This window comes from Gallinula chloropus, assembly GCF_964237585.1.
Source record: "Gallinula chloropus genome assembly, chromosome: 3".
NCBI lineage: Eukaryota > Metazoa > Chordata > Aves > Gruiformes > Rallidae > Gallinula > Gallinula chloropus.
The window spans coordinates 20,752,273-20,771,722 of NC_140087.1; the positions used below are offsets into that span (position 1 = coordinate 20,752,273).

The 19,450-nt window shown below is 38.5% G+C and overlaps 1 protein-coding gene across 2 annotated transcripts in view; it reads left to right on the forward strand.

Moving 5' to 3' along the window:
• The window catches only part of RNGTT (RNA guanylyltransferase and 5'-phosphatase), a gene marked incomplete at both ends in the record, with an annotated part of 184,240 nt that overhangs the window by 42,200 nt on the left and 122,590 nt on the right, over positions 1-19,450 (forward strand). For both annotated transcript variants that reach the window (XM_084262183.1, XM_084262184.1), the window contains 2 exons: positions 4,717-4,852; positions 11,999-12,070. In XM_084262183.1, coding sequence (XP_084118309.1) covers positions 4,717-4,852; positions 11,999-12,070 — 208 coding nt within the window. The remainder of the gene's footprint in view (positions 1-4,716; positions 4,853-11,998; positions 12,071-19,450) is intronic.

Below are 19,450 nucleotides of genomic sequence, written 5' to 3' on the forward strand. Positions count from 1 at the left end.
GCAGATTTGCTTGTCTAATGGTGAGAGCTGTAACTCTTTGCTAATGAAATTTTCATCCTATTTCCAGAATTATCGTGTTAATACTAATGTCCAATTAGAATTAATAACAGACCCTGCCTTGTGACCAGAAGTGAGTGAAAAGTAGCTTCTAATGAAACTTGAGGTTTTAACATTTCTGTGAGTAGGTATTTTATCTGCCTGTGAGATTGGCCTGTGTGGACACTGTGACCCTTTTTCCTTTAGCCCGATTGTCAGAACGTCAGTTGCAATGGAAACTGGCTGGGCTGTAGTAGTTGGATTGGTAGTTTGGAGAGATGGTGATTGTCTCTCAAACTCCATTCTCTGCTTTCACATATAGTTATCAACTGTGAATGAGCAGTTCTGACACCGCTCTTATTGCTGTTCTACTCTTGCTCAGTTATTCATTTGTCTTGTAAATTCAGATTGAGCCATCTGATACAGGAGGATGTCATCCTGTGTACTTGCACAGAATCTAATACAACAGGGCCTGGTTACTAATGGGAGCTTTTGGGTGCTCACACAATAGAGATAATTAGTAACAAACACACAGCTGTAATACCAAGTAGTGTTCACAGTGTGCAATACAATGCATGACAGTTAAGTTCCTGTGCTGTTTTAGTTCCTATTGAATCGTTGCTCTTCTTTCTGTGCCTGTGTGGTGTTGCCCAGAGGCGCTCACTCTGTTCTGGTAAGTTCTTACGCTGCTAATAACCTTTATTAACTTCTTAATATATAACTGGTCATCCAGATAATATTCACAAATGTACTGATCAACAGTCTACAAGATTTCTCCAAGAAAGCTCGAAGTGTCGTCAGGAGAAAACTTAAAGCCTGACATTAAGCACTTGAATTTATGCTCTTTGAGTTAAGCGTAAAACAAAAAAAGCCCAACCAACCAAACTCTGTCATTAGCTAATAAATTCATTTTCCTAAAATCTTGTGTCTCTCTCTTGCTTCTTCCACATCTTCTTCTGCATTTTCAATTGTGTCTCTTCTCTTGCTGCTCATAGAACACTTCTGGTTGTCAGACCATCCTTGACCAAATTTCATAGAATCATAGGATCACAAAATGGTTTGGGTTGGAAGGCACCTCAAAGCCCACCTAGTTCCACTCCCCCACCATGGGCAGGGACACCTTCTACTAGACCAGGCTGCCAAAGCCCATCCAGCCTGGCCTTGAAGACTGCTGGGGAGGGGCAGCCACAATTTCTTCTGTTCTATGTTGATAATAGAGTTTTGACAAATTCTCTTGTTTGGGCACATTCAGAGGTTTTTTTAATAGTTTATTGAATTGGGGATGGAGGTGTTTTCTGTCTTTCAACTTTAAAAAAACCAACCAATCAAACCCCCTTCAAAACAGACATATCTGAGTCATCTGCATGAGCAAAGCGTTGACTGACTTCTTCAGCTTTTAAGTCAGGCAAATATATTGTCATGAGACCCAAGACAAATGGGTAATTTAAGGTAATTTAAATTAAGGTAATTTATTGTTCTGAGACATTTTTCTTTTCAAAGTAAGCTGTTTCTCAGTAGCTCTCTAAAGTAAAATGTTGTTGTAATTCCTGGTGATCTTTGTTTGGATATCTTTTGTATGCAGTTGAAAGACTTAGCATTGTCCCTGTCATTTAGAATTTTGGGCATAAACAGCTAAAAGTGACAAAATAATGAGCTGTAACCTCAGTGCTGTGGCTTGATAAAGAAGGAATCTCACCACTTTCCAGCTACCAACTCTTAACTAAATTTGCATGGATTTTGTTTTGAGGGATAGATGTAGAGGAAGTGGTGGTGGTAGTCTTAGTTTTGATATATGAGTAATAGGTTTTGATAAAATCTTCTATATGTAGTCTGAACCGTAAGTGTTTGAGGGTTTTTTAATGTGGTTTGATCTTTCTTCAAAGCAGTTGTAAGACCTCTTATTGTACCACATTTGTAATGATGTAAGTATGTTTCTTTAGGTGCTAGATCTCCTGAAGCATTAGATGCTATGTTTTCATTGAAGCAAGTTACAATAAAAGCACGTACTTCAAACAGCAGTGAATATGGGAGTGCAGAGATGGACAATTAAACTTACTTATAAAAACAAATTTCAACTTAGTTATAAAAACAAAATTCACATAGTGTTTTTAACTTTCTTTGTTACTTACACACCTTTTCTTCCCTCCCCATGGTTTCTTTAATTTTTGAGAAAAACACATGTGCTTTATAATTAGTTTTTGTTTTGAATAAATATATATGGTTTGAAAAAAAAAGAATGTCGTCTGTTGATTATTCTTGCTCCTGAAGAACAGGTGCCAAGTCATCTAGTTGAATGTACATGGAATTATTTTTTTTTTCCATAAAATATCTCCAGGTTTCAGCTCTCCTGATGTTGCAGTGACTTAATCTACTCTACCCCCTCCCTGACTTCAGGTTTTATGATTTTATGATATTTTTATTTTCCAACTGATACATAACATCTTGAAGTACTCCTCTTGTGTATGGAGAAATGCTAGTTGAACTGATCTGTAGTGAATTATGATTATAGTCATGATACCAGACTCAAGTATTTTTTTGAAGCTGCATGGCTGGTGCTCTGTAGTCATATTCACTGATTTTGAGAGGCAGGATCCGTGCAGACAGCAGGACAGCTGCCTGTGTAGACCATGTGCCTGCAGGGTTTCTGGGGGATGCTTGCTGCTTTGTTTTGACAGCAGAGATCTTGTGGGCATGACTTGTAACAGCAATGGTGAATTTTAGAGAAGGCTACTGATAGCTTGTTATTTCTTCATAACCAGGACTTTCCAAGGAGAAATGGATGAATTATGAAACGTGCTGTTTCTCCCCACGTTCACACACATAAGTCTGGAGATTTCTACAAGGATGGAAAGTTCTTTGCTGAATGAATTTTCAAAATATGCTTGCTGTCTTTCAAAATACTCTGGTGTGGTTGGTGAAACTCCATCAAGTGTTTCCTTATTCTGGGCTGTCAAACTGTATGGCAATGCTCTGGGAAGATTTGCGTCCCCTTCCCTACCAGAGACTATTCAAGACCATTAAATGTTGTGAACTTTTAGAACCATTGAACTATCTTGACAGTTGGTAGTGCTCCTATTTTCTTATCTTTTTTGGGGTTTTGTGATTTTGATTTTCCTTGGTAGACTTTCTGTAATAAATAACACTTGTGCTTTTAGCACATCTATGTGCAAGGCAAATAGGTTGGCAAAAAAAAGCTCTACTCTAGGCAGACTCTTGGTTTTGGTGTAGACCAGGGTTAGTTATGGCATGATCAGGCGTAAATTCAATTACAGCAGCTCATGTGGTAATTAGTAAAACTGCTATAACTCAGGTTTGACCAGGGCTCTGAACTTGGACTTACTTTTCAGTCTCTGTCAGCTTTGTCTCTTGTATACACTGGTTTTTTTGCACTGCTGTTAAGCCATGTTGTTTCCTGTCTGATCATTGGATCACATCTTGGTAACTGTATTGTTACTTTCACTGGTATTACTAAGTGCAGTCACATCTTGCTGGTTCCAAAAAGGTACTTTTCTGGTCTTTATTACTTTGCCAACCTTCTGAGCACTACAACAGTTTCTATCTTCCCTTACATATGAGGTTTGTGCTGCTAGTCTCCACATTCAGCTGCTGTGGTCTATGCTTGGCACCTTCATTGTCTCATTTGCTGCCCAGATGTTGACTTGTTGCATCTGGCCTTTGATACTGATTTCTGCTGAGAAGTCCTGGGTTTATTTTCTCAAGTCAGAAGGTGTAGAAGTGCAGAAGCTCTCCCAGGCTGCTGCACAAGTCTGAGAAGACCTTTATCTGTGCAGCTGCCTTGCTGTTCTTTCGACTCTAGTTCTCTTGTTGCAAAGATCAAAGAAAACTTTACAAAGGTAACTCAGGTGTTTCACAGCTATTCAGTGTCTCCTATGGGTTTTGTGTTTTTCCTTCACTGTTTTTTTTCCTGTGTAGGGAATGTTTATGTCGGTAGAGCAGTCCTCTAAATGGGATTAGCACAGAGAGATCTAAATTAATGATTTGGGCTTCCAAGTACTGTCATAATGTAAAGAAAGTTTTAGAAAATTCAGCTGTTTGCAACTGAACCAAGTTCACAAGTTGTTGGTGGTAGTGTGTTAAGTTAAGCTTTGGGGTTTTCTTTGTGTGTAATTCAAAAGAAATGTACCTTGGCTACATTTGTCTGGGTTTTAATGAAAAGTGGCTTGATAGCTGGCTGAGAATTTGCAATACTTCAGTGTTGTATAACCAGTGATAGACAGGAAAGGCGCTTCTTTGGAACTAAACTCTGCGAATTTATACCAGGCATATTTCTAGTCCATTTAAGAAAGGAAAAACAGGAGGAAAAGATATAAAAGATGTATTAGCTGGATCTGGCTGAATTAGGCTCTTGTATTTCTTGCAGCATTAAAACGTCTGTTATATTTAATAGATTTTCAGTCATCATTTTATCTGGATGCAGCAACATTCTTACGTATTCTGAACTTTTCTCTTGGAAATATTTTATTTGTGGTAATTGCATTGGAGTAAATTATCTGTTTTCCTGAAGCAACAGGTTTAAACTTTTAAGTGTAAAAAAAATTTCTTCTCAAATGTTTTTGTATAATGGCTGTCACGATTGCTTTCCCTAACACTTAATGCAGGTCAGAGTAGAGATTTAGAGGATATACCTTTAAGTGTAATATCTTAACATTGCCTTTGCAGGTACATGATGTTGATTGATGGCAAGAATGAAGTTTATATGATTGATAGAGACAATTCAATTTTTCATGTATCTAATCTGGAGTTTCCGTTTCGTAAAGATCTTCGCACGCATCTAACAAACACTCTTCTGGATGGGGTAAGGAGCATACTGTAAAATTATTGTTACAATTTCTGTGCCATTTGCATTTGTTCAGAGATGGCCAGATTTTTAGGCTTGGATCAGTGAATCATGGGATTTCAGGAATGACATAGATTCAGTCACTGGCTGAATGTGGGAATCACTCTTCACACGTCGTTTTTTATCTACAGAAGAGCAGTGATGACTGCTCTGGGGGGAGCTGTTTGTCTTTGAAATAAATCAAGGTATTGAGGTGACATTCTCTGAATAGGAGAAAATGTTTGAAGAGAATCTACAGAAATAAATGTTACATCTTTTGTTACTGCTTTATATTTTGATGCTGTAAACATGGTCAATTTAATCCACTTAATGTCATTATTTCTAAAATTTGATAACATTTTCATTATCTTTTAATAGACTTTTGTGAATTGATGTCTTTGCGTCTATCACCTTTATTTTCAGGTCATCTCAATTATTGATTGTGATTTAGAAACAGTTTAGTTACATGTAAGACTAAAACATTTCTGAGTTGATACTCTAATTTAAATTAAGTAAACTTGCTAATGAACTTTGTATACAGAGGTGTAAAATGAGCTGTAGAACATCCGTGTGTGTTGTTTGAAGGCTGGCCTGGAGTATTTTTGGTAAACTTTTCAGAACAGTAGCCAGAACCAGAGATTACTCCAGTTTCAGGCCTCCTAGGGTAGATGAGTAAAGAACTTGGTTAGCTGTTATACTAAAAAGCCAGTGTGGATGAGCACAGTGTTGCAGTAGCACTGGAGCCTGTCTGCATTGCCGTCGCTCTGGCTTGCGGAAATACTGAATATCTCAATTCATCTTCTGAATCCTGATGCGCCTTTCAGATATGGGAGGCTGTATCATCACTGTCACTGTTAACTTTCTTTACTTTCTCAGGCCTTTGTTGTCAGTATCCTTCTTGAAATGTCACTTCTGTGAACGATCTGTCTTAACTGAGCACACGTTTACGTGTGAAGCATGTATAAATCCAGTCTCTGAGGATAATTATTGCATGGGACGATGTGTCATCTCAGGGACAGAGGAGCAGGTAATGGAGTATTTTCCACCACCTCTGCTTCACTGAAAAATTGAGAGCATAATGCAAGAAATGCCATGCTGTCAGCTCAAAAGTGGTTGCACAAGCTGTCATGTCTGGTAGGAGCCTCTCCAGCCAGGCAGCTTCCTAATGACGTACCTAATAATATTCTTAATGGCACACATCAGGTTCCATACTGCTGAGATAAAAAGCCTGGGACTATTTTTTTTTCCCCTGCTATTTCTAAGGCTCTGGAGAAAGTGACGACTTGCTGGTGTCCATATGGCACAGTCCTAGGTGTTCTTCAGGGAAACTGCTGCTCTTTCTTACGTGTTTCAAAACAGATGATTTAGTAAGGATGGCTACTGTGTACCTCAAGATACGTATGTGGGGGGTGAGGGTGGGGGGCATAGGAAGAGGGGCTTTGATATGATGTGTTAGGTTTCCCAGATTTACAGTTTAAGTCTCTTAACTATAAATGAAGTTCTGTCAGTTACCCAGGACGTGAACTACGACATCACTTAGTTTGCTGTTTTGTGAAAGATTGACTGTAATAGCTCATTTCAGTATTTCACTTTATTGGCATAAAATTAGTTTTACTGTAATTTCCCCTTCGCTCCATTTCTTTTTCATGAAGGAGAAATCAAAATGATATTCAGTGAGCAAGTTTGGGTTGAATGAAGCATCATGGGATAAAACTAAAACCTTTCAATGGATAAATAATTTCCATATTATAGATGTCTAAATTTATTCAAGTATGGTCAGTTAAAAAAAAAAAAAGCTATTGGTGGAATATTTTGCTGTTCAATTGAAAGTCCTTTCAACAGGTATGAAAATAAAATTTGCCTATTATGTGAAGCATCAGAACAGCTTAACTGTGTAATTGAATATTTGTTTAATGTTGGTGCCAAATGAGAATTTTCCATGACTGTTCCTTTAGTCTGGATATATGCATGATTTTTTTTCTTATCCATGGGAAGAAAAAATTGGCTTTTTTTTTTCTTCTCTTAACACATTTTGCCAATTAGTGGTGCCAATTAGCCCTTGAAGCTAATTCTCTGATTACAGGTTGAGGTAGTTCATACTTGCTGCCCCTGAAGTAGCTTTCTCTCTCCCAGAGAATGAAAATATAGAGCGAGGTGGCCTGATTTGCATCCCCTTACAGTCATCTTAAAATGTATGAGAAAGAGGGAAGCACAAAACAGAGATATGGGTGCCATGCAGCAATAGGTCAAGAATACAAAAGATGAGGTAGCTTCCCCTAACTTTGTTTAGAATGGCAGCGTATATAAAACTTTCATAAAGGCAATTTCCATGAGTTCGATGATCTGTTACCTTGCTTTAAGGCTTCTGGTATGAGCCTTTCATGTGGCTGTCTTTGAGAATTTCAAATGCATTTACGGTTCACTTCAGGCTGAAATTACTTGCAAACAGTTCTTGCTATGATCAGTTATGTCTTGGGTGAGGAGAGGTTTCCTGCAGTACTCTGTGCTCATCTCCAGCTCTTCAGTTGTGATTGTTCTCCTGGCAGGGAAGAAAGTTTTCTGCAAAGCTCATTAAAGCTAATTTGAATATTACCTACAGGTGACTAGTACAAAATGAAGTATTCCTTCAGAAGCCAAGTGTTTTGCATCCATGCTGCTGTCTGAGGGAACGCATAGATTTTTGTTCAAGTGTTTTGGCTGTCATGCAAGAAAACTAATTAGTTATTTCAGGAACTTTATTGGCATTCTGCTTAGCTTTGGAACAGACAAGTAGAAAATGCAGAGGCATTCTTAGGCTTGAAATACCTTTTTAAGATTTTAATACAATTTTGTATGCATTTTATTTATATATAAAAATATTACACGTGAAGACTTAGCAGGGCCAAGGGCTCTAAAAGTAGAGAGCAAGATTGAGTTTGATTTATGTTTTTTTATCTATACAGACCTCAATTTTTTGTACATGCTCTCAGAAATGCATAATTTACAACTTTTTTGAAAGACTGGCACTTTATGCAAAATAGATTTTTCATTTTTTAAGAAAAAAAAGCTCTTCTAATCCCTGAACTACAGCAGTAACTGGAATTGTGCTGAAGGCAAACAAACGAAGGTAAAGCAAGGCACAGGAGGAAAAGGAGCAATAAACAGATGTGATTAGATCTGATTCCATACTCCATCAACCAAAAATACATTCTACAAGTGGCTGGTAAAATGAGATCCTTTGCTTTGTGATTAAATTTTGCATTAGTTTAACTGCAAGTTGCTTGATACATTTGTGATTTCAGGAAAAAACAGAGAGTCAGCCCAGCGATGCTCTTTTTGTACTTGCCCAGCCAAAAGCACTTAGTGTAGTTGCTGTTTGTAATACGCTGTAAGACTGCTCTGCAGTGCCAGAAGATTAAGAACAGGAGGTTGCCACCAGTACAGTTTGGCCAGATTAGACTGGTTAAGCTAATACCTAAAGCAGCAGCTATTGGAGACGTGGTAAAGATAGTACTATTTTATCAGTGGTAATCCTAAAGCACGCAGTAGCGACTGTAACTCTACATGGGGTCTGTAAAAGGATCTACATGGGCTCTGCATGGATGCAGGTGTGTCTTATGGATACTTTCATGGAGAGGAAGAAGCATGATTGTTGAAGACTGTTTTGCAAGCTTAGGAACTGTGGGTTGGATGAGTGGGCAGCAAGGTGAGTTGGAAACTGAATGGCAGAACTCAGAGGGTTCTGGTAAGTGGCACAGAGTCCAGTTGGAGGCCTGTAGCCAGCGGTGTGCCCCAGGGGTCATTCCTGGGTCTGGTCTTATTCAACATATTCATTGGTGATCTGGATGAGAGGACAGAGTTCACCCCCTCTCAAGTTTGCTGATGGTACATAGCTGGGAGGAGTGGCTGATGCATCAGGAAGCTGTGCTGCTATCCATTGAGACCTGGACAGGCTGAGAGTTGGGCAGAGAGGAACTGAATGAAACTGAACAAGGGGAAGTGTAGGGTCGTGCATCTAGGCTGGAATAAGCTCAGGCACCAGTCCAGGTTAGGGATTGATGTGCTGGGAAGCAGCTGTGCAGAGAAGGACCTGGGAGTGGTTGTGGATGGGAAGTTCTCCATAAGCCCATAGTGTGCCCTCATGGCCAGAAAGGCCAATGGCATCCTGGGATGCAGGATAAGAAGAGTGCAGCCAGCAGTTTGAGGGAGGTTCTCCTCCTCCTTTGCTCTGCCCTGGGGATGCCACATCTGTAGTTCCGTGTCCACTTCTGGGCTTCCCAGTTCAAGAAAGACAAAGAGCTACTAGAAAGAGGCCAGCAAGGGGCCATGAGGTTGATTAGGGGACTGGACCATCTCTTGTATGAGGAAAGGCTGAGAGCTGAGTCTCTTTAGCCTGCAGAAGAGAAGCAGTTCCACCTTAACGGGGGAAAAGCTTCTCTCTGAGAGTAACAGAATGTTGGCACGGGCTGCCCAGAGAGGTTGTGGAGTCTCCTATGGGGATACTCAAAACCTGCTTGGACAATCCTGTGCAACCTGCTCTGGGTGATCCTGCTTTACCAGGGGGTGGGATTAGATGATCTCCAGAGGTCCCTTCCAACCCCTGCCATTCTGTGGTTCTGAGTGAGTTTGAATGCTATCAGTTTCTCAAAGGCTGCATTTTCCCAGCAGTCTGTGAACTTGCCTTCTGAGGTGTATTCCCTGAGGTATTTTTAAATTCTCATAATTTCAAGGAAGATTCTGAAATCAGACTGTTAAATGATGATGTGTTAAGAGTATTTCTAATCTGAATCATTCTTATGATCACTTTACAGCTTTTGCCTTGTGACAGTTGTATTGGCATAACTAATGGAGCAGTGAATGTTGTTGTCATGATGGAGATGAGCAGTGCAGGAATTTGTCATCTCTACTGCTGAGGCATATTTTACTATTGTTTATTTGCTCTGGTAGCTAGGATTTCTGTCAGGACTTGAAAAGAGAACAAGAGGCAGGGAGGAAGCAAAGAAGTGTGGATGTGAAAAAAGATGCTGGTTTGGCCAGTAATAGAGTTGAAAAGGTGTTTATATATGTCTGAAGTAGAGAAAAAGTTTCTTTACAAAATTTATTCTGTGTTAAAACTGAACATTTTGGAGAAGGTTTAAAAATCATTCCTGGTCTTCATGGTGATATCTTACAATTCTTCTTGAACTGAATATCCAGAGATGCAGATTTTGAAAATTCTACATAATATCTTGTGATACCAGGCATTGAAGTGGTTTTGGGGTTTTACATATAAATGCCAGCTTTTCATCAAAGCTGATGCTATGAATATGCATGCTGAGGAAATGAATCCTTAAACCTTAAATATAAGTTAAATTAAACATCTTTTAAAAACTTGTTTCACCTGTAAATGTGATTGAAAATTTAAAGAAATATGGCAGCATTCTTTAGTTTCAGTTTTACTTTGTTACTCGTTTGACCTGATTTCTATCAGGAATTACAGGTGGAGTCGTTGTATGTCCCGTCCCCCCTCTCACCTTTTTTCTTGTTATTGTTGTTTTGTTTTTCCTTGCATTTTATCTTTACACTTTCTTCTAAGTTTGAACATCATGCTTTCTTTCTCTCTCAGGGTGTACCTACTCCATCTGTTCGTACAGTTAGTTATAAAATTGTATTGTCCAAGAAGCCATTGCAGTGTTGCATCTGCTGTTTCTTTGGTAGTTCACAGGTGTCTTACATAAATATGGGAAAGTAACAAAGTGGTTATTTTCTTACAGCACTTCTATTTTCTATTTGGTTTAAGAGTCCAAAATATTAAGTAGACAGCTTGTAGTTTTCAGTGGTTTTTGAAAACAACAGGTTCAGGTCCTGTAGTTTAGTTTTAAATGCTTCAAGCTTTGTGTTTGCTTTAAAACAAATCTATAGTGTTACAGGTGCTCCCTTGTTTTTCAAAGTCAAATGTGATTAAATACTGGGTACAATTCAGGGAACTCTGTATGTGCACAGACAGAAAATCAATCTTACACCAAAACTCTTGTTTGGGTTTACTTGGTAGGAGTTCTGGATTCTAAGAGAAGTTAAAAGTCTGTAAAACACAAAAATGCTACTGATGTAGCAAGAAACAAAACTAAACAACGTTAATTAGAGTTGGTGTAAGGTTCTCTTTTGGAATAATTCTTGAGCTCGCAATTTTTTTTCACCTTTTCCAATTCTTTTATTTCCTATGTGTGAAATGGAATTGGATGTTAGCAGCAAAAAATCCTTAGCTGACACAACTAGCTTACTAGCCAAGAACAACTGGGAGGGGGACAGGGAGAAGGTTGATTGCATTTAGAGATGTGAACGTTTTAAAGTTGACTCGGAAGAAGAGCTACCAGTTGGTTGATTGCTGCCATTTTCAATCCTGACTAATTTATGTGAAGCTAAATATTCTTTATTAGCTTACCAGAAAAACCCCTATGTCTAGTTCATATTGTAGGCCTGAGCTAAGATGTAAGCACCAACACGTACGATGTATTAAGTTCAGGAGACACTTGTGTTTGGCTGTTGATCGTTAATAGTCTTCTAGCTGACACATTTTCGAGACGGTTTACCGGTATGAATGGAGTGTTAGCTCATTTCATGTGATATGGATAGTATCTGCGATGCTTCCATTTGAAAGAACCCCACTGTTCAGCCACAATGCAGCATTCAAGCAAATTGCAGTTGTCACTGCAGCCTAGGACGCTGTTAACAGGAAAAGATCCAACCTGAGCACAGAAAATGGATGTTAATGCTTGTTCTTTACTTCCTTGCTGTTGTACTGCTTAATGTAGGCGAGATTTCCAAAAGTGCCTGGTTCACTTAGGATTGCAGTTCTTCCTGAGGTTTCTAAATACTCGTTATTCACTCTAAGGTAGTGATTTTGAAAGCTGTGGGGAAACTAATGTATGAATGTTGCAGATCAGAATGTGGAGCCTTAGTACAACTCCCTGGCTTCTTATTGAGTACTTCATGAGACCTTTAAGACCATAATAATATTTTTATAATCGTGACCTATAGTGAAATATTTTTCATAATAAAGCTGTGGTCTGTGTTTGATTGCATCACGCTTACAGGTACGTGCACTGAGTATAAATGTGTTTGCATTCTTCTAGATTAATGAAATAAATGTAAATGTCTCTTTTTTAGGAAATGATCATCGACAAAGTTAATGGACAGGTTGTCCCTCGGTACTTGATATATGACATTATTAAGTTTAATGTAAGTACTTTAAGTTTTATTGCTTTTATCATTAGTTACTGATTCTCATTGCTATTTTAACCTTATTTGATAAGAAAGAATTTCAGAGTAAATGTAAACCCCAAAAGTGTTTGGGTATTTTGTAACTTGATGGCAAGCAATGCATCAGAATTAAGATTGAAAGCAGCCTTATAATAGACATTGATTGATTTCCACCTGCTTAAGAAAAGAGAGCAGCCCACTAAGTGCTGTTGGAAAATTTCTCGTTTCTAGAGCATGTTTGAACTATTTAGGCAGTGAAATTGTTAGGGAATGGAGAGGTTAGCCTGTAAGTGGTGTACGTGTTACCAGAGCATCACAGTGCTCCTTGTTAGGCTGCTTCATCATCTCTTTCTCAAATTTCTCTTGGAAACCAGGCAACTGGTCCTCTGTTAGGTTCTCAACAGCAGGCTCTTCTGTTTACACTGACTGTAGGGCAAATATGTAATAAAGAAACACATTGTGCAAGTTGTGGAAAGGGATAACCCTTTGTAGCCAGCTAGGAATAAAGTCTTTGCTTAACAGCTCTTTCTTGTGACCTCACTACAGAAAATGAGAAACTCTTCCTCATCCCTTTAAAGAAGCTTTCAAATACAGTAAAGGTTTGAACATCATCAAAGGGCTTCTGTATGTTACCTTTTACAGGGCTTTTAAAATGAATTTATTTCTTGTGTTTTTTCCCCAGTAGTCATGATATATGTGGAATTTGAAGTTAGTTATGGGGGTTATGGAAGAGTCTCCCACTGAAACTTATTTGAAGAAGTAATCTTTATTATGAAATACGTTTTCTAGTGATTTTTGTGTTATATGTGAAGAAGAGAAAATGTCCTTTAGGAAGAATCAGTTTAACCATATATGTCTTTGAAAAACAGTATTTAAAATAATTTTGTGAAAACTGTGTACTGGTTGGGATAGAATTGTTTTTCTTGACAGTAGCTCATATGGTGCTGGTAACACAGGGATGGTGCAGGTACTGCTGAGCAGGGCTTACTCAGAGCCGAGGCCCTTTCTGCTCCTCACCCCACCCCACCAGCGAGGATGCTGGGGGTGCACAGGGAGCTGGGAGGGGGCACAGCCAGGACAGCTGACCCCAACTGACCAAAAGGGTGTCACGTACCGTATGATGTCATGCTCAGCATATAAAGCTGGGAAAAGGAGAAGAAAAAGGGGGAATGTTCAGTCAGAGTGATGGCATTTGTCTTCCTAAGTCACTGTTAGGTGTGACGGAGCCCTGCTTCCCTGGGGATGGCTGAGCACCTGCCTGCCCATGGGCAGTGGGGAATGAATTCCTTGTCTTGCTTTGCTTGTGTGCACGGCTTTTGCTTTACCTATTAAACTGTCTTTATCTCAACTCATGAGTTTTCCCACTTTTACCCTTTTGCTTCTTTCCCCCACCGCATTCTAGGGGGAGTGAGTCAGCAGTTGTGTGAGGCCTAGCTACCTACTGCAGTTAAACCACAACTATATGTTACATTTAGTCACTAGCCCTGTGACTAAACAGCCTGTGGAAAAATACTCTAATATCTCTTGATGCTTCTGCATGAACAAAATGACTGTTTCAGTACTCCTAACAGGACAGTATTACTAAATCACAGTGCATTTCAGAATTCCTAAACTACTATTGACTCTTCTACACCTGAGTAAGATACTACTCAGCTTGAGTAGGCTGCTCAGTGTAAGTGGGAGTTGCAAATGGTACTAGTCACCAAAAATGACTTTGGTATTCTTGAAGTGTAATCATACTGTGAGTTAGGACAGCTGCTTTTAAAGGTAGTAGCTTGTGGGGAACACGTTAGGAATAGAATCTTTTTGTTAACTCACTTTTATTTTTCTATCTTGATGATCTTTTTATTTTTTTTTAAAAAGTAGCCGTTAGTTTCCTACAAGCAGGTACAAGCAGGGCTTCAGCTGCAAGAAGTCATTAGCATTGGTCCTACTACAAAGATTATAAAGCACAGTGGTTTTCAGGTTAATTTTAGAAGCTTAATTACAAAAATGGGCACCTGAGGATGTTTGGTTTGACAAGAAATGATAACAGAATTTTATCACCAGGAAAGGTGAATGTATTAAAAACTTGTAATTGGCAAGAAAGGATAAGTTTTTCTTTAAGTTGTGTAAGTTAAATTTGTGTAAATATTGCTAGCTGAGCTTCAAATCAAATAATTACACAAAACATCAGTCCAGTGTAAAACAAAAACATTCTCCACCCCCTTCAAGTACAAACAGCCCCGTACTTGAGTAAAACCCCCCAAATCAACCTGACAGCTATATGGGATGCTCTGGAATTTTAATATTGCTCCTTTTGGTCTTAAAAGTAGTCATGTCTCCTGAAGGTGAATGGTGGCTGTGCTGTTCTTACTCTCCGTCGTGTGCGACAAGATTTCCAGAATGCCCCTTCTTTGATCCTCCGCAGTGACCCGGTGTACTGTACTGTCAGAGAAGTGACATTGCAGCTGGGAAAGTGTGACTGCAGACCCCATTGATGAACGTCTTTGCTCAGGCAAACTTCATGATTAAGTCAGATCTGGTGAACTTCAGAGATATTCTCTGCTGGCTTTATTCTCTGATGCTCAACACATCTTGCATGCACACCATTCTTTACTAGCTAAGCAACAAAATTTTCTGGCTTTGTCAGAAGAGTCCTTCTGAAATACTGCACCCACAAATTCTAAATCCTAAAGACTTAGAGGAACTACTAATACAGCTGAGAATTTGTGTGTTAGGATGACCGGCACTAAAATACAGATGTCAGTACTAAAATAAAGTATTAGATAGTTTTTGAGAATGCACCGTGTATTTATATTAAGATACAGGTAAACTTGTGCCTCTCAGGATGAGACTAAATAGTAGAGTGAAAGCTGTTAACATGTATACAGAAAAATCATGGAACGCAATTTTAGATCACAACAAAAAAAGACATATTAAAAATTTCCACTAGTATCTTTTTTAACTCTTCTCAGTGTATTTGGCCAGTATTATTGTCGTGATTCAAAATTGCAGTGTGCTGCATTCTTTTCTTTATTTTAGTTCTTCATTATCTTTGTTTTAAGGAGCTAAATTTTGTTAAAACTTGTGTTTGCAAGTGTTGAGACAGAGCAACCTCATCTCTGTTCTATGCCATACTTCTCTGGTATTTAACACAGGGACATGTAGAACTGAAGACTGATGCCTAAATGAAGCCCAAAGTGCTTCACCTGGCTTCTTTGTGTCTAAGTTAACGAAATACCATGACCACGGTTGCCTTTTATGAGGACTTGTGAGGGGGTATGTTTATTCTTAAAGCTGCATGATCAAAGTTTCAGCCTAAAACCAAAGATTCCCAACTATAAATAGTTGTGCTTGGCTATGGTGTTTGGAAAGTAAAGTGTTTGAGACCAGTGTCAATTTGAGATTTCAGTCAAGCAGCAGTCTGCTAGTAACAGATCAGCTGGGAGTAAAAGTAAGGGTTTTCCTTTTACTTACAACTCAATGATTTTGGGAGCATCGTGGAGTCATAGAGCTGAGTGTCTAAGTACATCCCAGGATCTTTCTTCAGACTTAGTCAGGATTTCACTGGAGCATGACCCAGAGGAGGTGAGGAAGTTACCTTCAGTGGGGATGATGTATTTGTCAGGAGAGAATGGTAACAGAAACTTATCAGTGAGTAGTAGCTATAGAAACAAATGGAAGAGATTAGTAAGGGAGAAAAATGAGACAAAGTGAGTGGGCAAATCTTTTTCTTGTTGAAAAATGACAAAGTATCTCTTTAAAACACATGTATTTATTTAGTTTTAATATTCTAATTGAGGTTTTTTTTGTCCACAGTTGTGTCACTGGTTATTTGTGAGCCCTGCACGCATGAAATGTGGATTTTTCATATTCCTCTGAACATAAAAGGCTAATGGCACACAACAGTCCCTTACAGTGTTTAGTCTTAATGAGTACAGAGCTAAAGCCCTGCAATGCCTGTTACTTTTCAGCTTCCTGATTTGTGTCTGTATGTAGTTGAGTTCTTTATTATAGGATCTGTAGCTGTGTAGCACTACTCCCTTCACCTGAATAGGGAATTAAAAGTTCAAATTTGGTGGGTGATTCTAGTGTAAGAGAGGAAGCTAACAATAGAATTCTAAACAGTCCCAGAAGTAAATACAAGTAAATCCTGTTCATCAAAAGCAATCCACAAAAAAACATGTCTTCATTCCCCAGTCTTTTTTGACACAGCTCTTCCTGAGAAACCTTGTTTTGAAAGGCATTTTCTAATATCATGTTCCGTAGCTTCATGGAGATATATAGGGGCTGAACTTAAGCAATATTTTTTTCCTTAGCTAAGTAATAAAAAGAAACAGGCATAATGTAGGAACTAATTAATGCATTCTTAGCAAAGACACTGAAAATGAGTAGTACTTTCCTTTTGCTTTCTAACCCTGGCCTTTAAATTTTTAAACTCTAGCCAAGTTTTCAGGAGACCAGATTGCGATGGTAAGAATAGACTGAATGCTGGAAAAAGAATAATTACTTTAATTTTTAGAAAGGAGATAGAATTTTGATTAAATTTTCTAATACCCTGCGCGTTAAAATAAGTCAAGATCAAGGTTTTTTGGTTGTCATTGTACATAACAATGCTGTAGTTATTAGATAAAATTTGCCATGGTAAACAGATACACTGGTCATAAATCCTGCCCACAGCCAACGTGGGTGAAAAAATTTTGTTCTAAAGCCATGTAAAATATTGCCATCCATTACAAACCTGATTTTAAAGCTCACAGTACATGCTGTATCACATTTATTAGCCTATTAACCTTATCTCAAAAACGTAGTGTGAAAATTTTGAAGGCATGATTCAGATACGCAAGTATTTAACTGGAGCTCTTCTGGTTACAAATTCACCTAGCTGCCAGTCACCCTTCCACTCTTTTAATTCTGAGGTTGTTCCTGAAATGGCACTACCTCAAAATACAAATTTAAAATGTCTTGTTACTAGTAGTATTCTGGAAAATGCAGATGCCACGCACGTGTTTACTCTGGCAGCCTTTCCGTTCTTTCTTGTGGAGACATGCCAAGCAAGTGCCCAAATGTTTGCAACAGTTCTCTTACTGCGTGTTATGTGCTCCAAACCTGTGCCTCTCACTTCACTCTGTCATGGCTCAGAGGTGTCAGGTAAGTGAAATAGAGCGCATCTACTCCACCATGTCTCACTCTGGTGTCACGCTGGGAGGGATGCGTTAAGATTGCTTCCTCCTCCTCCTGTTTTTATAACACAGTTTATTGAGAGCAGGGGCAGCTCAGCCAGATCCTGTGTTTTAGTATTCTTTATGAATACTAAGTGAATGTTCTATATGAACAGGGTAGCATTACAGAAAAAAGAGGGTGACAGCTGGTGGGCTAGGAGAGCTGGTAGTGCAGAGAGCACAGTTAAGGGGGTGATGCTGCAGAGGCTTTTGGGTCTGTGGAGGTAGATGAACAGAAATGCATCTTAGCTAGTTGGCTTTTTCCAAGTCTTTTCTAGCCTTTTCCCCCCTTCCCTGTTGATCATCTTTTATTCATCGTTGAAAACCTGACTTGGGTGTCTGAGCAGCAAAATTTACAAATCTCCTTATCTATTCTGTAAACTACCTAACAGATAATTTGTGCTTTCTTTCCTGTTGCTCTTTGTGTTTGAGTAAAGTGCATATGCAACTCAAAAGTAGCATTTTCATGCATTCCTGCATACATCTTTTTTTTCTCTTTCTCTGTGATGCCTACACAAAGTAAATTATTGCTGAAGAGTGATACTTGGTACATGCTCACCAGGATGCCTTTGGTGTTTTCTTGTTCTTCATTTTCTACTTTTTTTTTTTGGTCTAATAAGCTGCTGTGTGGTGGGGAGCTTTAGCATTGTAATTAGTTTGAAGGTTGACTGTTGTACTTGCTGGCCAGATCATGTGAAAAATACATCTGATTTTTTCCTTTGCCTTGCATCATTGAGTTAGATCCTCCTTTTCCCAACCCAAGGGGCACTGTGGATTTCAGTGAATGTGGCTTGTTTTCCACATTTTCTAAAATAAAGAATACTTAATAGAATATTATACAAAAGCAAAGGGAGTGTATCAGACTTTGTCATGTCTTGTTTTAGTCCCCAAAGGTAAGTGTTTCCATAGCTTGAGATGAAGCATGTCTCACGAGAACCTTTTTGAATGGCAGATTATTGCTATTACAATTGTCAGGGGAAGAGGCAGAAAGGGTTGCTCTTGGGAGAGATACAGGGACAAGTAGATCTCCAAGAGCAGCATTTGAAGTTCCTATGATATTAAATCCTTTATATTTTTCAGGTGTTCAAGTTCTGTAGGTTTGACTCTTTATTTACTTACTCTGATGTGACACTTTTTCAGCAAGTCCTGAAACTTGCTACAAGAAATAAAAAGCAAGACCTGAAAGCTTAAGCTGCATTGTAAATGAACTCTGAAATATTTCAAACCTTATACAGTTTAGTGAACAAAGTCTACAGACAGTTTTATTCTTCACTCTTTTTAAAGAACTTTTCTCAGTATTTTTGGTAAACAATTTTCTGCCCCCTATATTATTACCCTTAGAACCCCTCACATTTTATTTGAAATTTGGTTTTTTTAATCTTCTTGTGCTAGGAGCTGTAACATATGATTAAATAGAAAAACTACCTCCCTCAGCTTGCAGTTTGTAACAGTCATTCCCATAGGAGTGGCCAGGTGGACTTAAACCCAGCTTCTGTCTGAGGCAAATATTCAGATCTCTCAGGAATCTGGCAGGGATCACAACTAACATTGAAAGTGTGAAAAAACTTTACAATGAGGCAGGTTTTCCAGTTGCGTGATCATGTCCAACTTCCTAAGTACTGAGAATGAAGTGTAACACAGGCCTCTCTTTCTTCGGTGTATTTCAAATCAGGAAAAGCTAAAGGCAAAACAGAGGGTGGTTGGGAGGTATCATATGGAAGCAGTGGGAATATATTCAAATATTATTAGGTCTTGTTTCCCTAACTTAGTTTTAATTCCTCCTTTTTTACAATTAATCTAGCTGGAATATTTCATATTTTCAGCTTTCTCCCCATCTCTTGCCTTCACATCTTTTTCTGTTTCTAAGGGGAAAGAACTGAAGAAAAAATATAATCAAAGTTAATCAGGTGTGTGTACCAAGTCTAAAATAAATATATAATTCAATATAGGTTTTATGGAGATGAAAGCAGGACCTCTCTAATATTTTCTTTTCCACAGCTAATATGTTTGAATAACCTGAGTGACTGTTACAGTCTAGGAGAGAATGTGAAGGCCATCATTTTCAGAATATTTTTTCTTATTTAAAAGAAATAAGAAGAAAATTACCACTTTCTTTTGGTTTGAGTATCATAGTAATTAATCAGCATTTCTTAGC